The sequence below is a fragment of the Sinocyclocheilus anshuiensis genome, unplaced genomic scaffold, assembly GCF_001515605.1.
Source record: "Sinocyclocheilus anshuiensis isolate Anshui unplaced genomic scaffold, SAMN03320099.WGS_v1.1 scaffold627, whole genome shotgun sequence".
In the NCBI taxonomy this organism is placed as follows: domain Eukaryota; kingdom Metazoa; phylum Chordata; class Actinopteri; order Cypriniformes; family Cyprinidae; genus Sinocyclocheilus; species Sinocyclocheilus anshuiensis.
Window position 1 is genome coordinate 2,810,365 of NW_015549703.1, and position 17,500 is coordinate 2,827,864.

General features: G+C 38.3%; 1 protein-coding gene across 3 annotated transcripts in view; it reads right to left on the bottom strand.

Moving 5' to 3' along the window:
* The window catches only part of LOC107660646 (zinc finger protein GLI2-like), an 86,775-nt gene that overhangs the window by 18,929 nt on the left and 50,346 nt on the right, over window positions 1-17,500 (bottom strand). For all 3 annotated transcript variants that reach the window (XM_016450030.1, XM_016450029.1, XM_016450031.1), the window contains exons 3-5: window positions 14,945-15,047; window positions 8,169-8,371; window positions 2,958-3,134 (exon numbers count right to left, since the gene is read on the bottom strand). In XM_016450030.1, coding sequence (XP_016305516.1) covers window positions 2,958-3,134; window positions 8,169-8,371; window positions 14,945-15,047 — 483 coding nt within the window. The remainder of the gene's footprint in view (window positions 1-2,957; window positions 3,135-8,168; window positions 8,372-14,944; window positions 15,048-17,500) is intronic.

Below are 17,500 nucleotides of genomic sequence, written 5' to 3' on the forward strand. Positions count from 1 at the left end.
ATATATAAATAATGAGGTCTTATAGGTGGCTTTTGCAAAGTGGAGTTTGTAGTAATCGTGACCTTTACAGCTATATGAAATGTCAGAATGCTTATTTTGTCGTACATTGAAGTCTATAACAACCTATTCAATGTCGCATGACTCCAGTTAACGTCTCGGTTTGACCCAGTAGTGCGTGTAAAACTGCCGAATGTCCAAATAAATTTACAGTACTGCACATGTTGGCTCTAATGTCAAGCCGGACAGATTTTCCATGTGCACATTTCTCATTTTTTACAACAACGATCACCATTTACAGGAAAACCCGAACCTTCTCTCTCCAAGTCAGCTAATGGGCAAATGGGAATCATGAAGGGAAAAACAAGAGGGCCACTTTGTGCATGCTGAACACTGACTCTTGTGGTGGGTCTGCTGAATTTATTAGAACATAAATTGATTTTTAAATACGCATACGAATTTTATCGCCACACCATTCCAAGACAAACGCTAAGCCCTGCAATGCATATTTATCAGGGCTTCACTCTACTGAAGGGCTTGCTTTATGCCACCGCACCATGAGCTGACACCGGCCATCAATGAAAGCCCTGTGTCTGTGGGTTAGTGTGGAGAGCTGTGAACACCTGAGTGCCCAGAGTGAGACCACATCAAGCTAGGCAGAGGAGAAGGCCAAAGACTCGAGCCGGGAAGGAGAAAGCCCTGCGCTGTTGAGCTAACAAGCCTCACTACACAAACTGTGGGCAGTCAGCTCCGCGGCGGCCAGCGTTAGCGGTCAGAAATGCAGGAACTCTCATGACCGACTCATTACGGTCATAAAAACGCAGAGAATCGTGTTTGATTAGTGATTGGAAGTAATTGGGACATGCAATTTGAGAGGGTGCGTGGATTTGTGGCACTAAGAGTTACTGTGGGTGGCTGGACTGGTTCAAAGCAAGAGTGTGTGCCAGCTTGATTATTTACAGTCGCAAGTTTCCTGAGCAGATACCCTACACTGACTTCCCCTTCATCCTCTCTCACAGTGTTACCCATTCACAACACTGTATTTCTCCTTGAAACTCTGGATGAGAGCCGAAAACCTGCTTGGCACTGCAAGACCTGCAACCTGCTCGCCCTGGTTTACCCCTATAGATTACGCAATCACATGCAATAGCGACCCTCTGGGCATCTTTTAACAAAGCCACATTATTAAGCCAGGCATAATCGGGACCTTACAAGATCAAGAGCATACACCCGTCCATTACATGACTAATTGGATCACATTACAAAGAAGCAGGAGGGGGTACATAGCTGCCATAACACATCCTTGAAAACAAAAAAGCAGAGATGAAAGTCCTGGCATTACAGCCATGGTAAAAAAAAAATCTGTCTCCATCTAAACATTGTATTTCCCTTTTAAGGTGAGGTTTGAGGGAAGTCCAATGTTACTTATAATAACGCATCACACCTGCAGCCCAATCTGAATTAGAAGCCATAACAGAAACGCCTCATAAATTGTTGAGATGGCTCATGTTTACAGCCACTTTCCATGTGAGTCATGTTTTATACACATGTGAAGATTGAAAGACTTGTTCTTTGATGTGAAAAGCTTGTATCTATTTATTTTTAACACAATTTTACACAATTTTTTTGCAGAGCGTAGCAAATTAGTTATTAACTAGCCTACTTGTACTGCCCAGTTATTTTCGTTAACTCAAAGTAAATTTAAAATCATTAAAAAAAATGTTTTTGTCTGGAATTAAAAACAAATGTAAACTATAACAAAATTTTATATTACAAAAGTTTACACACAAAAAATGACTAAAACTAACTAAAATTAATGTGAAAACTGAAAGTCTATAGAAAAACATTGAAAATATTTACACAAACTATAACAGTATATCAATTATACAAAAATAACACAGGTACTGGCTGTGTCTACTCTGGGTCCTTTTAAGTTAGATACTTTTGCTTAAGTTAGATTATTTTTTTTAGATTAATATGAAGTTACAGTGATACTAAACAGAACTCCAAGAATAAAGATTATTTCCAAACAGGTTTTCCATACACTCTCCCTCTGCTTCTGCTCGAAAACAGGTAGTCCTGCTCAGAACACCACTGGATGAGCTAGAAGTTGACATGTTGGCCCACTCAAACCAACAGTGCAATATTTTGAAATCACCACAAAACCACAGAGTTTACATTTTTGGAGAAGCAGGGGTCTAAATTCAAAAACTGAGCCCTATGGGAGCCACTGGCTCATAGAATTAAACTGTTACAAGCCTTTTTTTGTTGGAAAATTGAAATAGCATAATGGTGTTTACATTTTTTTTTTATATTAGAAAGAATATCATTGAGTATTAAAAAAAAACATATCTTTATTTGCATGCTGCCATATAAAGATGTCAGTATTTCATCTGATTTAAAACCAGAGAAATACTCAACGAAAATATGTGAACGCAAGCGATTCTGGCTACACTAATTCAGTTTTTAGGTGTTGGTGGTGCATTCCGAAATGTCGCAATTCAAGTACATCTTGCTTTCTCATGCGTTGCTATATAACAGATATTAGCATAAGCCTAGCATAAATGTAGAGTTATATTAGTGTTAACCGATGCCTCCCCACAAGACAAAATCTGACTAGGCTACAAACTGACACAAAGTTCTCCCCTCTGTGGCTAATATCGATTATATTTGACATTATTGTCACAAATTTGTATTTTGTCACGTTTGCGACTATTTTAGTTGCGGTCTGGGACCCTGGGAACTCATGGCTTACTTAAAGCTGTCATATGGATCAGGAGAAAGCATTTCAGAACAAAAACAAAGAAATCTCACACATTTTGACCTTGAAGGTGACATTATGGATGTAGTATATTGGTTAGAAAGCCTTTCAGCACAAAAAAAAAAAAAATCTCACACATTTTGACCGTTTAGGTGACATTATGGATTGGTTAGTGCTGTACTCAGGGTGTGTAACTCACTGTCCACTGGGCTCATGTAGTCAGGGAGATGAGCAGCTGCGGCCGCCGTCGGCATGAGCAGGTCTCCATAAGGGCTGCGGTGACTGGCGATGAGGTGATAGTACTCTGAAGGGTTGGCCCCTGGCGGGGGAGGGGGCAGGCCAAACAAGCTCCGCTCCTTCAGGTGTTCGTGGGTCACTGCTCAGACAGAGAAGAGAAGAGTTTCGTATTTTAGGATTCATACACACAGGGGCGTAATTTCCACTGGGGACAGGGGGGACATGCCTCCACCCCCACACTTTTCAAAATCCCGTTTGTGTCCCCCCCACTTTCAAATTCATTAGTTATGATTTTTTTTAACTGCACGCCATCATCGTCACGGAGGAGCAGGACCGAGCAGGACACAGACGTGCAGATCCAGGAACGTTGTGTGCACACTCTAATAAAGTTCTAATGAGCGGGTATCGCGATTACGGCACAATCAGCGATGAAACGCCAGAAGCCGCAACAGATGACTTTAATGTCATCATGGATGAAAAGAAAGAAAGGAGATGTGAGTTGGTTGAGTAAATTGAGGAGCAGGACCGAGCAGGACACAGACGTGCAGATCCAGGAACGTTGTGTGCACACTCTAATAAAGTTCTAATGAGCGGGTATCGCGATTACGGCACAATCAGCGATGAAACGCCAGAAGCCGCAACAGATGACTTTAATGTCATCATGGATGAAAAGAAAGAAAGGAGATGTGAATTGGCTGATTCAGTAAATTAGCTCAGGTCAGGATAATCATATTTTTTGCCTACACCTGTAGATGTTAGCCTAATGTTGACTGAGCTAATGTTAACATACACCAGGGGTAGGCAAGTTCGGTCCTAGAGAGCCGCAGTCCTCTAGAGTTCAGCTCCAACCCTAATCAAACACACCTGAACAAGCTAATCAATGTCTTCAGGATTACTAAGGCTATACCGGAAACCGTAGCAAAACGGTGCACACCGGTTTGAGCTTGAACTTGCCCCTGTTGATGTTAGCCTAACTTTGACTGAGCTAATGTTAACATACACTGTTGCTAGGTAACTTCAGACTGTTGTTAGCTAAATATTTAATGTAGAACAGTGGTTCCCAAACTGGGGTACGTGGGGTTTTGCGGTGTTACGTGAACAAATCGTTCGTGAAAGTCATTGATACAGTGATTCATTCATAAATACAGCCACTTGCTTCATTACTGAATGAACGAATGACTCGATGACTTACGCATTAAGACAGTGACTTACCGCCACCTACTGGCACTTTTAGTATTTAAAAGAATCACTTTTCACTTTTTTATCATAATTGCTTATTACTAGGGCTGCATGATAAATCGAAATGGAATCGAGATCGCGATTCGACAGAAGCTGCGATTGTCATGCGTATCTGTGAACGATTTCAGAATCGTGCAATAAAATCATCTGCGATTTTTTTGCGTAACTTGTCAGTGAGCTACGGCTATGTGTAGTAAATTCTGCTCCATCTGAAAGCACGTGACGATGATTTCCTGCTGATTACAGAACCGGCTTTACTAACAAAATGCGCATGACAATCGCATTCGATTAATCGTGCAGCCCTACTTATTACTCTATTGAACATTTTATTTTATTTAAAACATAATTAATATTGTATTTATAAAAATGAAAACTGCACTGTAAAGTCCATTTAGGGGGCAAATATGGTCCTTTAATGGAAAAGGTGCAGTCTAAGTGGAAGAGAGGGGGTACGCAGAAGGATGGTAAATGCCTCAGGAGGTACTCCACTCTAAAAAGTTTGGGAACCACTGATGTAGAACAGTCTGTGTACCATGAAAATGAGTCCACTTTAAACCACGCATTTTCCTACTATTCTTTTTTGGCAGAATTTATCATTATAATCAACTTAATTATTTTCTGGATTTTGTATCACCACAGTCCATAAATGTATGTAAATGCAGGAAATGGGATTCAAATCGGAAACATTTTCCCCCGTTTTGTGCCCCCTCCCACTTCTCAAACCAAAGTTACACCCTTGCATACACACATATGGGGAGCGGAGGGTGAAGCTTGACGTACCGTCCCCTGTACAATGTTTTGTCACATGGCCATATAGTATTAAGACATGTTATACAGCTGCTTATGACTGAGAGATGTACAGTACTGTACAGTACATGAGAAAATTGAGACATTTTTTATTCTGTTTTTAGCATCAAAAATGGTTAATACCTTAAAAATTATGAATAAAATGAATAAAACTATTTAAATAGTCTGGCTAATGATTAGCCATGAATTATTAAATGAAGCATCTTGTGAGCCAAGTTGTGCGAGTTGCTGAACTAATATTAACAGTAAGTGTTACCTTCAGATAGGAAATATTATTATAAATGCTGTGTAATGTTGAAAATTGTTTCACAACATTGAAAGAACTAAATATTAAATATTAATACTAAAATATTAACATTAATGACTTCCTTTTCATTTATTTTATAAATCATTTACATAATATAATAAGCAAAATCTGTACAAATACAGTAAAAGATAGAAAAGAAAAATATTATGAAATGTTGTTACAATTTAAAATAACTATATATATTTTTTGAATATATAATTAAAATGTTATTTATTCCTGTGATGGCAAAGTTGAATTTGCAGCAGCCGTAAGTCTTCAGAAATTATTCTAAAATGCTTATCTGGTGCTCAAAAAACATGCTGCTTATATTTTTGTGAAAACTAAAAAATCATTTTTTTTCAGGATTCTTCGAAGAATAGAAAGTTTAAAAGAAGAGCATTTATTTAAAATAGAAATCTTTAGTATCAATTAAAAAATTTGATCAATTTTTTGACCTTGCTGAACAAAAAATAAAGTCTGTTTAAAAAAATAACTATTATATAGATATATAGTTTACAGCAGACATCTTGAAGTATGTTTACAAGTAAAAAGTGGTGATCTCTCCTTGCCTAAACTTGGGTAAATTTGTTAACACCAGCACCTAGTAAACCCCAGACTAAAGGTGTCAAAAGCAATACATGCAAAGGATATGTTTATTTTTCTTTCTGCCTAGGTCAGATAACCATTAGTGCCTCCTATGCCATTTCCGTAACACTCGCCTACGACGAAGAAATAACAGCAGTTCACGTCCTTGCTGCTTAAGTTATGGGACACTCAGGATTGGGGGGGGATTCCACCTCATTCTTGCTGCTTGGCCATTCATACCATAACGGCTCTATCAGGAACAATTAGGCCCTAGCGAGGTTAAAAAAGAACAGGCGTGTGTTTGTGCTGGATTCATGGCAGAACAAGGCCGTTTATTTTCTCCACGCTCGCCGGATCGTATAACTGCGTCCCTAGAGGAGCTCAGAATCGAAGTGAGGAGGGGTGCGGCAGAGGCCGGAGCTGAAAAAGCCCTACGGCGGTGGACCGATGAAGGCAGATCAGCAGTCAGAACACTGCGCTGGGGCAGGGGACATCTCCACCGATCTTCATCAGTTTTCTTTATGGACCTTCTGTTAAACATTAGAACAGGATTGACTTCTGCACAACTGAAGCTCTGTCATGAAATTAGTTGACTGTATAATGCAAGAGGGGGAAAAAAATCAAATTTTGACTCAGATTAGTGAGGAATTTTATGCAAATTATTGAATTAATCACTTGTATGCCTTTTATGCGAGACCTTTGAAGATGTTGGTCAACTGCTGGGAACAAGGTGTATATGAAATGTTGGGAAAGAGGCTTTTTAGTTGTTATTTAGACTAACTCAAGCTCAACTCCTTCCATTATCTCTACCGCCATTTAATCACCAACACAATCTATTCCACATTGCTGAAAGCAAGTGTGAAAGCAGAGCCATTACTGCCAAGACTTTGTGCTTGGTGACTTATCTTTCGTCTCAACCTGTTATAGTAACAAGGCTGAAAGGACCAGGCTTTTGGCAAGGTAGATAATGTTCAGCAAACTGTTTTCTTTCTGACTATCATCTATTGACATATTCAGGCCTACATAAATAAGAACGGGTCTCCAGTGTTTTTAGCATGCTTAATGTCCAAATACATGACACATTAAAGGAGATAAACAATGGTAAAGAGCTTCTGTTGTGTTTCAGTTTGTGGAGGAGTGGAACCATTAGCTTTCTTTCTTCGCTTACCAATGTTTTTATTCCTTCTCCCAGACATACCCCCACAAACATAAAACACACTTTCAGCCAGTATAATGGGTGATACAAAAGTGCTCTTGGATTTCTACTGGCATCTAACAGCATGGAGGTAGCATCACAAAAAAGCATGTTTTTAGTAAGCCATTGTAGAAATATCTTGGCTGACCCAGATGTTATAATCCACTCACCCTCATGCCATTCTAAACCTGTGACTTTCTTTTTTCTTTCAAGCATAAAACAAGATGCTAGATAGGATGTTCACTCCATAAAATGAAACCGAATGGTTTCCAGGAACTGTCAAGAACCCAAAACATCAAAAAGCACAAAAAAATTGTATTGTAAAAGTGCTTAATTTCTGTATTTCCCCACACAATGGCTTCAGATTACTTAGATTGCAGCACATAAATCATGATAGATTACTTTTATGGTGCTTTTAGTCATTTTTGAAACATCTGTTTTTGTGTTTCACAAAAGAAAATCAGATGGATTTAGAAAGACATGAAATGTAAATGAAATTTTACATTTTTGGCTAAACATACACTCATGAACATACTGTTTGGGGTTGGTAAGATGTTAAAATTAAAAAAAAAAATTAGATGTTTTTGAAAGAAGTCCTATGTGGAACAAGGCTACATTTACTTGATTAACAATACAATAAAACAGTAATATTATGAAATATTATTACAATTTTATACAAATCTGTATTTTTAACAGCCATTACTCCAGTCTTCAGTGTCACATGATCCTTCAGAATTCATTCTGATCTGCTGATTTGGTGCTCAAAAAACATTTCTTATCATCAATGTTAAACACTACTAAGCTGCCTAATATTTTTGTGGAAATCATTATATATTTTTTCTTTATTATTTAAAAATAACAGCAGAGAGTATTTGAAATCTAAATCTTTTGTAACATTATACTGTACGTCTGTACAGGCAGTTTTAACCGATTTAATGTGACATTTCTGAATAAAAGTAGTCGTCTCATCTTCAAAAAAAACAAAAACAATCGCATTGAACGTGAGTGTATTTGTCAATGACAAGAGCACCCCGGTACATGGGGAACAATATGAGACTCACCATCAGCAGGACTCAGTCCACGTGCTGCGGAGATCATGGAGAGCGTGGGACTGCTGTGGACTGATCGCAGGTAGTGCTCCATGTGTGGGTTGACATACGGGTGAGGTGGGCTGAAGGGTGATTCTCCGGTAGCTGCAGCGTGAGGCGATAGTCGGATAAAAGAGATATCAGAGATAACTGGACTGCCAGCTAATCCATGCGGTCTGGCAAAAGACAAAGAGAAAGAAGACCTCAATTAGTTTCTTACACAAAGACAAGCTGCCACATAGTTTAAATGCTTAAGTGTAGCGTAATTAGGGACCCTCTGTGTAAATCCATGTCTTGAGGCCACGTAAAAATACTTAATGCCATCACAATCTTCTTCACTGTGTCAAAGAGAGACCTTTATTATTTCACTTAAAACAAGCTCAGAACTTATTATTATAGTCATCAGGAAATCAAAAATGACCATTTCACTTCCTCAATGCATAGTCCTGATTTTATGGTTCATGATTCATTGATTTTCCTTTTTAGATGACGCCACATATCCCTCTTAATTTTACAGCCCAAGTCCCCATGTCGTCTGGCTCCCTTTTGGTATGTAATGCCCACTTTTCACAATTCAATCAATTTGTGATTAATAAAATCAAATTTCACCCAAGATTTTTTTTCCAGTTTCATTTAGAAATATGTTGCATATTAAAATTTTAATTAAAATGGATCAAAAACTGCCAAGGTAAATCAGACACTTCAAAACTTTGTATTTTGTCTTGTTTTGCATTCAAAATGTCTAAATCTAAAAAAAAAAAAAAAAACGTTTGTCTGAGAAGCAAATTTATATATAAATTAAAATAAGAAAATTTGCAACTCGCTAAGTTCTACATTCTTGACAGAAGTTGCTGGCAAACAATTTTTAGGTCAGGTCCAGTTGACAGTATCAACTGGGTCAAAGGGCCTTTACAGACTGGTTTCAGGCTTCAATGTGAACTGTGAAACTGGTCATGTTTTTTTCATGACTCCCAAATGTAGACATACTACTCCTCCCTTTATGCCTGAGGTATTGAACAAGTCCAGACTGAGAACGCTGTAGTACATGGTCGTTGTAATGTCTGCGTGGGACGGACACCTCTGAAGACACACAAGCCTGAAGTGTTATGATGAGACTGCTTAATACTTCCCCTCCATTTTTCAGACAGTGTTTGAAGAAACTGATGTGTAAAACAAGATAGTGGGGCAGAAGTTCACAGATAGCCCACAGGTCGTGGTGAGGATATAAATGTGTCAGGTCTTGGCAGGTATCTACGCCGCCCGCACGCCAGTCCAAAAAACACCAGCCAGAAGGCAGCTGTAACTCTAACATTTCATGAAAGTAGAGCACACAGTCTGATCTTCTGAATCTGAGAGATGTTTGAAGAGATGTTTGTGTGTTGTTCCCTCAACTACATGTTAATGTATAGTGGTTGAACACCTGGACGAGAGCAAGATCAGAATCTGATGTCCTACTAGTACATGCATGCATTTGGCAGACGCTTTTATCCAATGCGACTTCCATTACATTCAAGCTATACCATTTTTACAATTCATGAACTCCTTGGGAATCGAACCCATGACCTTCACGTTAGTGTACAGTGGTTGAACACCTGGATGACAGCAAGAACAGAATCTGATGTCCCACTTTTACATTTATGCATTTGGCAGATGCTTTTAACCAAAGCAACTTACACTGAAAAAGTGAAAGTGAAGTGACATGTGGCCAAGTATGGTTACCCATACTAGGAATTAGTGCTCTGCATTTAACCCATCCTAAGTGCACACACACAGCAGTGAACACACACCCGGAGCAGTGGGCAGCCATTTATGCTGCGGCGCCCGGGGAGCAGTTGGGGGTTCAGTGCCTTGCTCAAGGGCACCTCAGTCGTGGTATTGAAGGTGGGAGAGAGCATTGTACATTCACTGCCCCCACCTATAATCCCTGAGACTCGAACTCGCAACCTTTGGGTTACGAGTCCGACTCTCTAACCATTAGGCCACGACTTCCCTGCATTCAAGCTGTAGTTTCTTTTCAATTCATGAATTCCTTGGGAATCGAACCCATGACCTACATGTTAGTGTACAGTGGTTGAACACCTGGACGAGAGCAAGATCAGAATCTGATGTTCTTCTTTTACATTTACGCATTTGGCAGATGCTTTTAGCCAAAGCACCTTATATTGCATTCAAGCTGTAAAGTTTTTCACTTCATTCATTCCTTGGGAATCGAACCCATGACCTTGGCATTGCTATCACCATAATCTCTGAGCTACACAAAGGTCCTGAAAGAAAAAGTAATTATTGTAAAATAAACCCCAAAAAATGTGATCTGGACCATGATGTCAAACTGATTCTGACTGGCTAATTCTGTGACTGACCAATCATAACCCAGCATCCCAGAGAGCTCTTTTGTTGCAGTTGAGTCCCTAAATGGAGTGCTCTTGAACACAGGGGGGATGTCAGACAGTGTTAAATAAAGCAGACCTGTCTATGTCCCCATACTACTTTACTTTCCACTGGGAGAGGAAATGACCATGCGTATGAATCAGAGCCTGCGTTCCACAAGGGTGTGTTCTGCGCACGGGCTGCAAATTGCGGGGGGATGGTTGGTTCTTCTGGGGATTTGATGGCAAGCAGGCTACAACTATAGCTACACATTCATTTTGTTTCAAGGAAAATTAGACCGTACTCAGCGGGAGAGGGAAAAAAAAAAGCTTTTGCCTCAATGAAAGGGGGATGTTTCTTCTATGAAAGTGTATGTTATTTAGATTTGTTTGACATGTGAATGAAGAGGATTACAGATTGCCTCCATCAAAATGTATTTAGTTATGTGCCAAATACTTAAGGTAACAGTTCTGTCATCATCTACTCACCGTCATGTTTCTCCAAACCAAGAAAGCTGAATCTTGCTGTTTGGCATACAATGAGAGTAAATGGTGACCATCTGCAAAAACTGACTAAAAGCACCATTCACAAATGTAAATTCAAGTATGATAAAAGAAAAGTAGTCAATATAACTACATTCTAAACATTTTTGAGCTGTCCAAAAGCTTTGTGTGAGGAACAGAATTTTCAAATATGACATCAATACTAGGTTGACGGTGATGACAATGATACCAATGATGCCTAACATCATTGGTTATTTTGTGGGTTTTTTTTTCAGTGAATAACTTTTGTTATAAAATGTGTGTCTGTTTATCACACAAAGCAAATTTATGACTTCTTAAGACATTCTGAAGAGAAGTTATTGCCCTGGTGTTTTTGTCATGTTTGTAGTTTACAGCCCTGATTACCATTCGCTTTCTGCTTAACATCTCCTCTTGCAATTGCACAGAAAAAAGAATACAGGTTTAAAATGACATGAGGCTGAGTAAATGATGACAGAATTTGAAACCATTGCTTTAATACATGCATTTTTCAAAAATGGATCAACTGTTTTTTGTAGCTTTAATGAGATGTGAGCAAAGCCTACAGTGACTGTCTGAACGGCGGGTATCAGATGCATTATGCTTGGCACAGTCTGGCTTCATCTCAGTCTCTCATTTATACCATCTCTGTTCGGAGGCCAACCTGCACCCAGCCTGAGTCGTGCTCAGTTTCCTGTAAACACCTGCAGACTACCAGGCTTGTCCTGTTGCCAACTTTCTGCCATCAGCCTCCTTGAAAGTATAGCCATAAAGACGTCTCTGTTCTTGAGGAGCTGAAAGAAAACAGACTCGCCATACACAAACCACCAAATCCTCCCCCCTCATTTGTGGGTTGGAGCAAGTGCTCAAAATTAATATTCGCCTGCAATAGTGCTATGATTTTGCAAACTGCCAGCAAAGATGAGTTATCTGCGGCCATATTTATATCCTTGGCCATTGCTTTTGGTTGCCATCTTGACCATTGACAAGAGTATCACAACAGATGGCAATGCCTCAGAAAATGTCAGCACGGCTGTAATTATAGTGACCACTGGTTTCAGTGTCCCAATCTGAAGATCAACAGATGTCAATTAAAAACAAAACATACATTTATAATGCAGTAATATTTACAATGGTTTTGAAGCATTTCCCAACATAATTGTACTACTATGGGAAAGTATGTCAACAACAGCAAGAGACAACTCCTAAATATACAAAAACATAATTAACCCAGTTTTGGGTACATTCCCACATTTCTCAGTGATTGCCAGATAGTCAAAATTGACAAGACAACATGTCAACGCATAAATAAATCAGGAAAACTGCTCAGGGTGTTTGAACCCTCAATAATAAGCCATTATTTACAACTTTACCTGTCAAGGGATAAGAAAAAGAGGGCCCCTACTGACAAGAATGATAACTGAGGTCTTGTTGTTACGCCCTCTCTCTGACAAGATGGTACTTGAACGGTTAAAGAGACCTTAGTCATAGACAGGGTATGTCATGGTGCATTTAGAGAGCTTCTTCTTAATAGCTACCTTTCATTTTAGCAGTCTTCCATCGTTGCACCATGGGTGGTAACTGCCCATAGTAGCAGAACACAATCACTCCATTTGAAATGATTTTAGTGTCTGTATGTGAACTCGAACATTTTCGTATTTTGACAATATGTGCAAACATTAAGCAGTTTCTGTGGAAATCTCCAGAATACGCATATTCCCTGCTGACTCCAGAGAGAATATCAGTATGACACATCTCAACAGTGTTCCTGGTCAGGTGTTTTGATTTAGATGAATCACATATCCTACAGAGACTGCAGTTAACTGCCACTGGGAGTCGTGGGAACCTTTTCCGAACTTGAGGTATGCTCTCTAGTAGGTACTGCATGTCCAAACCTTACAAACATGTATTAACTTAAATATGCAAACCTATGAACCAAGTGTGAGTGTAAAATCTCAATTACCATCACATAAACCAAAAGATATGTGCAAAAATTCCCCTCACTCTACAGAAACACTAATTAAGCTTCTGTTAGTACATTGGTTTGAAAAAAATGTTGGGTGGTTCTCAATACCACTGCAATCTGAAACTGTTTTCTAAAAAGAAAAATGCTAGTGAGTGAATAAGGGAGGATGTGTTTTTCTCATTCACTCTGCTGTCATTGAGGTTCTGGGAAAGGAAAGCTAAATTCTAGATGCTAATTGCTCTGTTTACATGCTGAAATACTCTACAAACATTTAGACATTCATCTTCAAGATTTGTTAACTCTTTCCTATTTACGCTTGTGGGGAGAGGTTTGATTGCTATGGGAGGTTCTTTGGCAGATGTGTTTGAGCACATCTGAATATACAGAAACCAATATTTGAATCTGCAGGTCACAAGTCAAACAATTGCCACTGTTATACGACAATTCAATAAATTATGAAGTTAATTTTAGAAAAAAAAACCTGGCATTGTATTTGTGTTCCACCTACGTCTCCAAGCAACACATTGCAATAATCCTGTAATAGTGAATCAGTGTGTTTGAACGTATTAGTTAAGATAATAATTCAATTAATCACTCTTCAAGAAAGTCACTTGTTTTTGTTATGAATGAATCAGTGTTTGAACAAATCGGTTAAGAGAATAATTAAATGAATCACTCTTTAAGACAGTCACTTGTTTCTGTCTTCAGTGAATCAGTATGTTTGAATGAATTGGTTAAGAGAATTATTCAATTAATCACTTCAAGCCATTCACTTGTTTTGTCCTGAATGAGTCAGTGTGTTTGAACGAAAGGGTTGAATAAATGACTCGCTCCTAAAGTGAGTCGCTACCTACTGACATAGTGATGTAACATACTGAAAGAAACACTGAAAAAACACTACCACCGATGCAGAGGTATTTTTGCAAATATTTACCTATGAAAACCCCTTATAACTCCTTTTACATGTAGCAAAGATGTCTATCTTAAGTGGTAACATGAAACCTATGTATCATGAATCATTCTTTAGGGTCCGATCCCTAAATCAGACCCTTGCCATACACCTCCAAAAGATAACATTGTGCTTAATTTGCTGTGCAATATACATGTAATTAGGTGAATTGGACACAGGCAGTGAAAAGGACAGCTAAATCAAGGTCTTGATGAATTAGGGGGCCTCTGTCAAGGCCAAGTCACATTCATCAAAGGAGCCAGAGTACATAAAGAGATGGCAGGAATTCTCTTTTTCGGACTATTTCGGCTCTTGTGATAAATTGTTCTAGTGTCGCTGGGCTCGCTGTATGTATTGCTATCCAATCTGTGATTTTAAATGCAAATTCACGGATGCACTGATCTTAGTTTTTGTATATATGAAAATTATCATATTTTCTATTTTATATATACAGTAATATTAAAATAACATTTATTTATTTTTTCCTATTACAAACATAATCAACATAAAAACTGACTTCTTATTATTTATTTAAACTTCTTATTATTTACAGGTTTAAAAGTCAAAACCTGCCAAAACCGTTTCAGTAAATGTCAGACTTACAGATGTTGTCCAAAACTATAAAATACTACAAGGATGAGAAGCCAACATGCCATCAGCTTTGTACTAAACACTCATTTTGTCTGTGATATGAAACTGACTGAATCACTGGCATTTGTTTCTCAGTACTTGGACGTTTGCTTTCTATGTGCTGCACATCTACAGCTAGAGCTGAACAATCTTTCAGGCAGAAGACAAACAGATGTACTGGATAAGACCTGACAACGGCATGCTCTGAATCTGTGTGCTTTATATCGAAGATGACTCAACAGGTTGTTTCTTGATTAATGATGATTCCATCAGTGCAAAGGAGGAAAATGAATGTTGAAGTGGCTAACAAACTTACCCATGCATGGGGTGCAGAGGATGTGGCTCGTAATGGTACCTCCCCTCGTGGTGGCGCATGTCGATAGGTATCGGTGTGTGGAAGGTTGAGAATAAGTGAGGAGCTATGGAGTCAAAGACAGAAGAGAAGAAAGACAAACATGTCAACAGAGGCTATAATACAACATACAAAGATGGCTTTTTGTGCAAAGCCGCTATTCCAAAAAAATAAAATAAAATAAATATTATTTTAAAGTTTTACAAATTTTTTTTGTTTTGGCATTTTTAGTTTTTGTTCTTTTATTGTCTATATAGTTTTTAAAGGGTTACTCCACCCCAAAATGAAAATTTTGGCATTAATCCCATGTCGTTCCAAACCGTAAAAGCTTCGTTCGTCTTCGGAACACAATTTAAGATATTTTGGATGAAAACCAGGAGGCTTGTAACTGTCCCATTGACTGCCAAGTAAATAACACTGTCAAGGCCCAGAAAAGTATGAAAGACATCGTCAAAATAGTCCATCTGCCATCAGTGGTTCAATCTGAATTTTATGAAGCGACGAGAATATTTTTTGTACGCAAAGAAAACAAAAATAATGACTTTATTCAACAATTCGTCTCCTCTATAGTCCGCCGTAGCGCCATTTTGGAGAGTATCCACTGAACGTAAACTGCGTATACTGTTCTACTTGTGTGTGTCAGCCGCACCACACGGATACGTTTATTTATGCTTTGATTTGAACGAAAACAGCGTATCCGTGTGGTGCAGCTGACACAGACAAGTAGGACAGCATACGCAGTTTACGTTCAGTCGATACTCTCCAAAATGGCGCTACGGTGACGCAGAGGAGACGAATTGTTGAATAAAGTTGTTATTTTTGTTTTCTTTGCGTACAAAAAGTATTCTCGTCGCTTCATGAAATTCAGATTGAACCACTAATGGCAAATGGACTATTCTGACGATGCTTTTCATACTTTTCTGGACCTTGACAGTGTAATTTACTTGGCAGTCAATGGGACAGTCACAAGCCTCCCGGTTTACATCCAAAATATCTTAAATTGTGTTCCGAAGATGAACGAAGCTTTTACGGGTTTGGAACGACATGGGGGTAAGTGATTAATGACAACATTTTCATTTTGGGGTGGAGTATCCCTTTAATTAATTTTATTTCAGTTTTAGTTATTTTAGTACATCAAGTTAAATTAAATGTGAAATGTTTTTGCCAACTAGCTGAAATAAAATAAATCTTATTTTATTTCAGCTAACAGTTTTATTTCATATAACGAAACGTTTTTATGGTTTTAATTTTAGTTATAATAACCATGACTCAAGCCACGTTACACAATCATTTTACACAATAAAACCACAGAAAGAGAAAAAGGAACAAAAAGAAATACATAAAATTCATTTTTAAGCATATTAAGAGTACAGAGCTGTTAGTTTAGCAACAGGCTAATGCCAAACTCTATGTATGACACACAGTAGACAACAAGGTAGATTTATACTAGATTTTATAACTGAGCCACAGTCTGGCCCTCTCATCTCCAAGATAATTGAAAACTTACGAATGGTTCCTCAATATTAGTGGTCTTACATGTGCAATGAGTGGATTACAGTTTCTCTAGATGAGTTTTTATTTGTCTGGGCTAAAAAAAGAGGGCCAAAACATGCTCTTCCTGTCATAAAAAGGTTGATTGCTTTAAGGGGGTCTTGTAAAAAACCAACATGTTTTCATTAATGAGTGGAACTTACTTAAGGTGGTGGTTATAGATCTTTGAGTAAGCACTAAATAGCGTATACTGTCTGTGTCTTTAATTTATTATTACTATTTGCTCTTAATAAGCTCCTAAGGCTATTTTTGGATGGACTCATCATCTCATCTCCTGTGCGTGTCTGTCTGTGCCCATTCCTTGCATGTATTAAAATTCTTGGGTATCACGTGCACCAGTGAGTCAGGCTTGACCTGAGAACAGAGACTATGGGGGTAAAGTCCTCAGATCATTATCTCTACCTGTGAGGAGATGAGGGTGGGGAAGGGCTGCAGGGGCCTCTCAGGGGCCCATCAGGAGGAGACCTGTATGAGTCAGCATTCCAGAGCTGCCACTCTTACTCCAAACATCACTGTGGCTCTCAAGCATGCATTATTCTGATTCAAGACTAAGGAACATGTCAAACCATATGGGGTGAATTCACTAGGAAGTTGTTGTGCTTTTGCGCACAATATTTCAGCACAAAACCTGCACTTCATTTACCTGCAAATAGCAGGTAACCTTGTTTCTAAGTAAATTATGCTTATTATTTATTATGGGCAGGTAACAGGGAACGAGGGCAGTAACGGTCAAAAATTTGAACATGCCACATGTCATGGTTTTTTGGATCATAAGAAAGGTTTTTTGTATACATGTAGGAAAGTTGTCTGTCAAATTAAGAAATTAAGTTTTTATGAAGATGAAAAAAAAGAAAAACAAAACAAAAAAAACAGTAAATAAATGACTCTTATAAAACAGAATTAACTTATATAACTTTATACATATATACATATACATATATATATATATATATATATATATATACACAC